This window comes from Ruditapes philippinarum, unplaced genomic scaffold (assembly GCF_026571515.1).
Source record: "Ruditapes philippinarum isolate M1 unplaced genomic scaffold, ASM2657151v2 ctg2209_1_1_1_1, whole genome shotgun sequence".
NCBI lineage: Eukaryota > Metazoa > Mollusca > Bivalvia > Venerida > Veneridae > Ruditapes > Ruditapes philippinarum.
This window is the reverse complement of record NW_026863632.1, coordinates 66,173-76,450: the sequence shown is the minus strand read 5'-3', so window position 1 is coordinate 76,450 and position 10,278 is coordinate 66,173. Positions and strand designations below refer to the sequence as shown.

At 32.7% G+C, this 10,278-nt stretch overlaps 1 protein-coding gene across 14 annotated transcripts in view; it reads left to right on the top strand.

Moving 5' to 3' along the window:
* The first annotated feature begins 3,919 nt into the window (after positions 1-3,919).
* Positions 3,920-10,278, top strand: part of LOC132722762 (SPARC-related modular calcium-binding protein 1-like) — a 48,036-nt gene continuing 41,677 nt past the window's right edge. For 6 of the 14 annotated variants that reach the window (XM_060707320.1, XM_060707316.1, XM_060707317.1 and 3 more), the window contains exon 1: positions 3,923-5,010. In XM_060707320.1, coding sequence (XP_060563303.1) covers positions 4,909-5,010 — 102 coding nt within the window. In that variant the 5' untranslated portion in view covers positions 3,923-4,908. Of the gene's footprint in view, positions 5,011-10,278 lie in introns of all 14 variants that reach the window. The other 8 variants (XM_060707313.1, XM_060707315.1, XM_060707308.1 and 5 more) reach the window with 3 other exon arrangements.

Genomic DNA, 10,278 nt, shown 5'->3' with positions numbered 1-10,278 from the left:
CGAGGTAATGAATGAACCATTTATTTCGGATTCGAGCCGTGACCCTAATTTTGATACTTTTGCCTAATGCTCAATGCCCAGGTGTTAAAAGCAGATGTTTAAACTACGGAACACGTTCATAATCTGCGTACACTTTTAAGTATCTTAATGTTCTCATATTTCGATACTGATAGTTCGTATAATAACTGTATATAGGTAAACGTTACAAAAGTTTGAAAAAAAATATCATGGTGGCATATTTGTGCCACTGGATAACAATATAGTTATCACGTGATGCGTTAAGTAACTGGTTAAACACTTAATCATCGCTTTAAGTATGCGGTTAAAGCTTTTAGTAACTATTTAGTAACTCTTTGAAAATATTTTAAGTAAAATAAAAGTCTCAACAGGAAAATGCACGCAAGTGTCCACAACTGCCACTTCTTGCAACATTGGTTATTGATAGGTGATCAGTTATTCAATTTATGTGTCAATAGCATTGTTAACTGATACCTATGTGGCTAACTATATATGTAGTTACAAATCGCCTAAATCACTTACTTCTCATCTGTTAAAGACAAGTGATTAGCTACTTACTTAACGTGTTTCGACAAAAGTAACTGATATATAAATATGTGGTTAACATGATAACTGATAAGCGTTAACATAATGTAACTATATAATGTTTTTGTAGTTAACGCGTTACTATGATAACTGATGCTTATGTGGTTAACGCGTTAATATGATAACTGATGATTATGCGGTTAACGCGTTTATATGATAACTGATGATTATGCGGTTAACGCGTTAGCATGATAACTGGTGATTATGTGGTTAACGCATGGGCATGATAACTGATAAAAATACGGTTAACACGTTAATACAATAATTTATAATTATGTGATGGACGCCTTACTGATAACTGTGTGGTTAACGCGTTTGGTTGACGCGTTAAGTAACTATAGTGGAACACATCACATTGAACTGCTGATATGTTCCATGTGGCGGCAGTGGCGGGCACTATGATATTATTTTAAGACGTTAATTTTCATCAAATTGTTAACTAGTAATTTAATGCTAGAACCACATAATTAACGCAATAATTAACTATTTACTAGATACTTTTATGTTTACCACATAATTAACGCGATAATTATCTGGTTATATGGTGTCCGAATTATGCCACCGTAAGAAAAATACAAATAAGGCAAAAGTTGACTTCAGCACTTTGTAAATGAATACACAATTAAAGGTTATTTTATATGGTAGTTATTAACATTTTAACCACCTGATACCCTGACTAGAAATACAAATCTACGATCTACTTTTATGCGTGTATTTCTTTTTTCACATTCTTTACTAGCTTTTCTGACTAGAAACACTTCTACTATTTTCTTACTAACAGATAAAAAGTATGAATCATGATGCTTAATGACTGCGTCTCAGTTATGAGATTCTTTTCAACTCTTACCACGCTAAATATTTTAATTGGCCTGCCTTTGTTTTTAATCTGGACAAAGTCATTCATTATTTTTTACAGAAAATTTCAAAATATGTACAGATTGAAAAGCGAAATCAGACGGCGCGGATGCGTCCGACGATCATAGTTGTGTAGAAACTGTTGCCGCTAGCAGGCTAATATTAGCATGGCCAAACATTTCATCCGCCTAATTCTGTTGCGCGGAACTGACCTTCAATGTGCCAGGAACAATCCATTATCATTGCAGGTTTTTGTAGACTGCTGTACAAGCATTTGACTTACAATAAGTTTTAAAGGAAACAACGAAAACTCGAATATGCACATTTTGATCGAACGAACATCTCAAAGTTTTTACTTATACATACGCCATACGGTGACACTTGAATGTGTATGCATACGGTGACACTTGAATTTGTATGCATACGGTGACACTTGAATTTGTATGCATACGGTGACACTTGAGTTTAAATAGTCTAAAAGTTTCTAAGTAAACATGGCTGTTTTATGTAATAGAAACGCAATAATTATTGTTGTTTTAATATCGTGACCTTTTTGCAGGTCTTGAAATACAGATCATAGTAACACTTGAAACACACCGGAAAATCTTTGTTACTTATAGCTCATCCACCAAAAGGCCTCGACTCTTTGATGTAGGAAAATCATTACATGGCATGTAAATTTAATTCGGCCATATTGCAAATATAAATGTACGACTGAATAAAACTAATTACAAGCAAAATACATCGACAAAAGTAGTTCTTCTAACCATTAAACTGTGGCCATATGAATGTTTTATATATTTCTAAATAATTGCAGATTTTCAAATATATGAAGATTCTCTGATATATAATAAGTCAGCGTAGAGGATTTTGTATGACAAAATACGGAGTTGACCTCCAATAAAATCATTGCAACCCATACTATATGTGACATATCACACATGATTTAGCATGGGACATGGTATACTGTTTCATCAGGAACACCTCGTCGATCATTCATAATCATTACCCGAAGTTTGACGGAAAGGGTCGAGAAGTTTTGATTAGAAGTCTTTTCATGTTCACCATTGTCCACACGCTGCCAAAAAATACAAGACACACAATGCGAGGGTTTTAGTCCTTCCCGTCAACACTGTCCCTCAGTAACAATCAGACTTTCAGTACTTTGATTTCTGTATCTAAGTGATTCGAAATGTCGTCTTTTTGCCAGTTTCGTTGATCGTTATCTTCATTTTAAGCCATGCATATATAAGTGCTGCTTTTTCCCCCAACACGGATGTATTTTAACTGTCTGTTTACTGTTCGCTAGCTATATAGGCTGACAGTAAGTGTAAAATTTGCATTAAATTTTGAAATAAAATACATAGTATTTATTTTCAAGTTATCCCATTACAAAACATAAAAATGTAGTCCTCTTTCACACTTTTTACTCTCTTTTTTCAAAGAAAGAAATGTCCGACACTGTTTGGAAATTGAAATAACTATTGAAAATGTATATAAATAAATAAAGAAAGTAGCATAACATTAATATGCTGCAACTTGCAATTGTATTGTATCGCAATATTAGATTAACAGATCCTGTGTAACTTTTAACCCATCCCCTCACATTTGTAGACGATGTTTTCTAACTTATACATGACGTCTTAAAGCTGCATGCCCCCAGATGAGCCAAAACATTTCAAGAAAATCAAACAAAGGTTTTAATAATTTGCATGCTACATGCACTAAATGACTGATTTGGCAATATTTACCCCCATATTTATACTGCGTGACTAACGCACTTAAGGGCACTTTGTGCATATTTTGTCATTTGATATTTTACATGAATAGAAAGTGCTGTTTGCAATCTGTAAATTACTTACTGTGTTCCCTGGAAAATATTTTACTTTTTATCACATTTTGAAAATTTTCAACAAAATTAGCATGAACCTGTACAGTAGGGCATTCGGCTTTAAAATTACAAACTATTTCATTACTTTTTACGTAATGTACTCCTCTACATAAACATGCATAACTAATAAATGGTCTATACAATTTCAAGATCGGTTTTGAAAACAAAAAACAACAGAAAAACATTTTGTTATATTTTTGCATAGTCATGGAGCTAAATATAAAATTATATATCTGTGGCATAGTTAATCGTCATGTGCAAAATAAACTAGTGGAACGAATTTATATCATTTTATTTGTGCATATCATCTTAAATTATATTAAAACTGAAAATGATAGAAATCTTCTAGGTTTAAAATAAAGATACGTGTCATTTCAGCGTAAATCACGTGATTATTTTACAGATTTATTTTTACCGAGATGTCTTTATCTCTAGAATTAATAAAGAAAAAAAAAAGAACGCTCAAATAGATAAAAGACAAGCATCGATGAATATTCATAAGGCGGGGTTAAGCGTTTGGTAACCTCGATCCGATATCTCGCCTGCTCACTATATCAATTACCGAGATAGTTTGTAAATTTCTCTCTTCCCTCGGTGATATTTCATTTTTGGCAAATCTTCATTCACGACAAGTTCTGCTAAATTCATAAACTGCTAAAAATGATAATTATATCAAAATGCACGGTTGTTTACAATCCCGCTATTATATACTGTGTTACGTAAACATTCAGTTGGTAATCTGTAGCGGGAAACATTTTAATTAATTAAGCGAGCGTTTTAGATAGGATAATTTTGTCGTTGTGTTAAACAAGTAAGATTACATTATAAACGAATCGTAAGGTACATATTAGAATATGTTTAATGTTGGATTATCCCACAGCGGATTAGCAAGGGCTCAAAATCTACGGATTACCTCAACATGGTGTTAAAAGTGTACGGACTGAATTGTACGGCAGTGTGAAATTACGTGACGCCGTGAACAAAGTGGATTTAAAGTATACGTAATATTTTTGTGGGGAAACAATACAATTTACAATAGATAATAAGTGTCACATTTTTAGTAGGGCCACGTGTGTATATTGAATGTTAAGATGCGTTGAAAAAAAAAGAAAAAAAGTTAGTATACAAAAATGTGAAAATAGAAATACACGCATAAAAGTAGACCATAGATTTATGAGAAAATATTATTAATCTAATAGGTACATGGAATTTAATCGGAGTACGGTTTTCTGTCACTTATATTTTCTGTCACTTTAGTTCTATTATAGAAGTAACAAAAAAATTAAAGACTTTAAAACAAACCTATAATAATGTGAAACAAGTAAGACACACAGTGTTCCTAATTGGTATAGGATAATTATATATATTAATTTTAATGTTTCTAAAAATATGTAAACACATTGTTAAAAACAAAACAGCAGTGATATGTGATGACAAAATTCATTCATGATGAATACTGGTGGATATTACGGGATATGAATTCCCGACGACAGTGGTGAAAATTTGAAATTAAATTTAATATTAAAAATGACTTCCTTTGTATAAAAGTCTGTGATAAAATGTTACTTAGATCTTGGATATGCCTGTTAATATTCCCGTATATGGCTGCGTCGGCGTCGGCGAATTCCATGTCGGTGTCCCAGATTCAGGAGACAGGGAAGGTCAGTCATTTTTTCTTATGTTTATTAAACTTTCACTAACAGGAATAGTTTTAAAATGGCCATTGACATTTGCAATATAGGTAGTCAAGAATGTCAAGGTATGATTTTTCTGAATGTTCATTGACATTTTGAGTGGTCAGGTATTGATTGGTTCGGAATTTTCAGTTGATTGAATGTCCATTGACATTGTATGTGCTCATGTTTATGTTAGAAATGTCCATTGACATTATAGTTTTTTTATCAGATGTATATTTAAAACTGTAGATGTGGTGGTAGTTTGTAAAATATGGACACGGACAAAAGATCATTCACTTTATGAGTTCTTTGACCTCGGTATAAACCTTATTTCGTTAACAATTAGAATGCCCATTTTCTTAATCGAACGGCATGTAGTTTTCACTAAAGTAACAAAGTATACAAGAAACTTATCAGCAACATATAGTCATTAAACATCAAAATATTCCAAACAATATTCTATACAATAAAAGAGATTTTTTTTTCAAAAATGTATCGTTTTGTTGAAAAAAGTAGTTTTGAGTATTACGTAATCGTATTTTTTACCAGTATACTGTACATGTGCACCATTTGTTTCAACAGCTCTATTGTTTCACCTTTTTCTTACTTATAGTATGTAGTACTGTCAATCAGTAAAAGAAGAACATATGTAAAAAACAAACAAACAAAAAACCACCAACAACAACAAAACACACACACACTGATTTGACAGTCGTAACTGTGTCACTTTACAATGTATATACATGTTTTTATCACTTTTTCTCTCATCCGAATCGTATATCATTTCAAGTAGATGACTGCAATGACACAGTCACGTCGTAAAATAAAAAAAGGGACGGTTGAAATTGCATCTTAGACGATACTTTCTTTTAAACAACTGTACAGTTAACAACAGCATGATGTTTAAAGACGAATACTTTGGATAGGGATAATTAATAGTTCATCCGGATATATTTGGAACAATTGCCAAGCAAAACTGCTATAGAGAAATGACCATTAATCTATATGTATCAGAGTACCCTAAAAAGATGTATATATGTTAAAAGCCTCGTATGAGATTTCATTATATAGCATCAGGCTACGTTATAATGTCTTCTGCAAAGTTTTCATTTGGAGCCTACATTTAAAAAGCTGTGACTACGGAATTTTATTCCTTGTAGCTTTTTTTTCTTTTTTTTTTTTTTTGCTGTATTTAACTTAATTTTAGATCCTTTGGCTCCATTTTAAGAGAATTCGGTCCGCTGGCTTATATATCACTGAAATGCTTACATATTAATATATAATTCCAAAAATTTTACGAATGATATTTCTTAAAATTACAACAAATGTAATTTCTTGAACCATATGTGCTCGTACGAGCCGTTCTACATTTTCTACCTTTTTCCTGGCACCAAGCAGCAGTTCAAGATAAACTGTATGATGCCAAAAGAGTTGCGATTACTTTCTTTGTTAGATTTTAGGTACAATGTTTGTTGTAATACCCTATAATAACTCTCCAGCTTGGATAAAAGTGCAATAGCTAGATAATGCATTGAGAAAGGGACAAGTGGGGACTTGAGCGGTGCCAGAGGGGCAACTGGGCACTGCAGTGCAACTGAAAGACAAGTGCTTTCAAGTTAGTGACACATTCTGAACAACTTGGCTCCTCAAGTCCCATAAATAACTTTAAAATTATGTCTGTAACATTATATAATAGTCTTTCTATACGATACATACGATACACTTATCTTCGCTCGTTTTCTCTATTATATAACTTGATTCAGTTAATTTTCATAAGTGATTCAACACCGCAAAAACTGAAATAACTTAAGATAGCGTCACACCGACATCCTACCTACCCGCTGATAAGTATAATTACGTATGCTAGAGGATTTTAGAGTAAGACCAGTGCTTACAAATGGAGTGAAAATATTTTGAAATTTAAACTAATGTGTTATGTAATATACCTCTACATTTTCATGATACGTCTATCTATGCCGTGATAAAACGCTTCGATATTTTAGTGTTTGTTTGCATGAAGAGACGTTTTTTGTCACAACATTTTTCTTTAAAACATACTTTTTTAAAAACTTCCCTGATTTAAGGTAATTTCTAAAACTTTTCTTTATTTATAACATGATATCATATCATATCGTGTATACGTACATATAGTTTCAACTTTACTAATTTCTTACTTTCTAATCAGTTTGATAATATACTAATATTATTTCAGAATTTGACTTCGTGATTTCTGCTATATAAACATATAATTACAAGTATTAGATCTGAAAAAGAACAAGGAAGTTAATCGTTTGTAACGTTTTTGAAGGAGAATCAACATATATTTTTCCGGTTTCAAAGGTATATAATATGTTTTACACACATCTCAATGCTAGCTGTACAACTTAATCGTATGTATAAGGAAATATTCATCATATTTTAGTTTCGGATCAAATAGTAGAGTGTAAATTTAGTATTTTTCAGGGAAAGAAATCAGATCAAAGCATGACTTAATAAAATTATATACCGCTTTAATAATACGCCTAATAAGAAATTCAGTTATAAATGATAAAGTGCACGTAGTATTATGTAATAAGGGGTCAAAATGACACGCGTTTAAGACTGATTTCAAAGCAAGAACAAAAAAGCTACAAAGATGCTTTTATTATCTAAGATAATTATTTTCCCATATAATGTTATTTTTGTCCAAAAGTTAAACATATGAATCGCACACCGGTCCATTTTTGAGAGGAAGTTTTGACATTTATGCTTCACCGTTCGGTGGGAATTGCTACAAAAACTGTAATATAGACCTTAAAACTATGCCTAACCATACCTGTAAAACTTCATTTCTAATCGCACTCAGGCAAAATATGCGAATTCGTCATTAAGGATTTTTTATGCTATACAAACAGTCGAATTAAATCTCCCGGCGATGTTTTAGAAGAAAACTTGACATATTCTCACATCCAAACGAAACAAAACACTAAACAAATACAGCCCGATATGCCTTCTGTCTATTAATAGATAGGCGCACCTGCATAAATTTATTAAAAAGGCTAGGCCCACAAATCTTTATGCATAAACATAGGGATTTTACTTCTGCGCCTTAATTTATAGAGACAAACACACGAACGCAAGTCTCCTAGTCATTGAAACAAAAACAAAGATATGTGTATTTTTCCATGATCTCCACAAATCATGATCATTAAAATAATGCACTTTCCGGCGGACATTTCATTTAATTAAAAATATACAGTGCCGCAGAGTTTAGACATCTCGCTACTAGCAGGTAGGTTTATGCACTAAATGATCCGGATCAGACAAGTCAAAACTCAAAATGTGGTTATTTCTCCGAAACGAGCATGATTTAATTGTATGAAAATATCACTAGACATGTTTAACATAATTTTGTATGACAAACCTGGCGACATATCGCCAAGACTGATTTGTTAATTATTCAAATTACTTGTACATATTTTCAAATTTCTTGAGTCATTCATTCAACACACATTCATTCACAAATATTCAACAAATTTGCAAGGGTCTGTCTGCATGTTCATATGAACAAGGAAAGTAATTTTATCATTATTATCATCATCGTTGACGTCATCATCATCGTCGTCGTAATCGCCTCAGCCAACGTCATCGTCGATCTCATCACCATCTTCTCCGCCATCATCATCATCACTTTCATCAACATCGGCACATTCACCGACTGCGCCACCATGGATAAGCAACAGCAAAACCACTGTAATAACCAGTATTATCATCACCATCACCGACACAAGCACAATTTTAATCATGTAGAATATTTATGGACATCATCATTCATCAGTATATCAAGTGTTAAGGCCATATATTTGCTCTTTATGATTATGACAGGGAAAACAAATGCATTAAAAACATAAACATAAGTAGAAAGTCATGTTATATCTAAAATATTCCAGGGTCATTCGATCTAATACATCGTACAATAACAATAAAAAGTTATTTTGTTGCTATAAATGTTCATCTTTATAATTCTTTGTAAAGTGATAGTCTAGCTAGTGTTTAATTTTCGTTCTGTAATGATAAAATATAAACGTCCTTATGGCCTTAAACGTGCATAAGGATTAATTCATTTATGCCACACATTAAGTTCACCAGATAAAACTTATCATGAATTGAATTATAAAATTATTTCTGACAAAAATGCATTCTTACCGTAATTCTGTCAAGAGGAAAAATTACCTCTGTGGATATTGACAAAAAAATAATATCATAGCTAAAATCTATAATACAGAGGTGGTTAACCTTTGCCACCATTATTTCAATCGGGACTTCCTCAGCTATTATTTATTATCCTTAGGAAAGGGCCGGAAAGTTGCGATTGCCTTTATTTAGTCAGGCCAGTCTGCGCATCAGTGCAGTCTTAATAGGCTTTATACTGTTGGTAGCATAATTTTAGTATTTTGTTAAAAACATCCCTTAAATTGTGTATGGGCAGTCCCATATTCAAAGTTGGGCAAGTCTATTCTAGCATGATAAGGGTTAAACAGTCCCTCTGACGGGATGTCATATTACCACGGCACCCATCTGAACGAATTGGAATTTAGAACCATCTGGCATTATATATTATTAAATCCCACTAACAAATCTTTATTGATAACCCGTTACCATGACTATACTAGTTCCCTTCAACAATCTGCGTCTGTCACTGCCTTGTTTCTTTATAACTTGTAAAGTTTTCTATCTAACCGGCATGCAAGTTGTATGCTTATATTTCTGTAACCTACTCAGTTAAATTAAGAAGAAGTAAATGTCGTACGATGAAAGGAGTAAAGGACACTATCATTAAGCTATTGTTTGAAATGTGTTCATTTTACCTTGCTTAAAATCATAATATGGGTACGCTTCAAGGATTTCTATTTCCAGCCAGTGATAACTGCCATACATTAAAAAACCCAACTTGGTCAGTACCGCATCTTGAAATGACACCCTTTTACTTAACGGTTATAAAATGTTCTTCGATTCACATCTTTCTTTTATCAAATGTGTGTATTTATATGCGTATGTATTAACTGTCCAAACTATTTGCCAGCCACGAAACAAGAATACTCTGGAAACAATAATATTAGAGGCATCCGGGGCAAATTGGTTAAGACAGTTGACTTCAAAACACTTGTCCCTCACCGCTGTGTGTTATAATTCGGATTTCGAACTTCGGGTTCTCTATCCAGCTAGCTTATAGAAAGTCGGTGGTTCTACTCATGTGCCTGTTTGTGCCTGAAT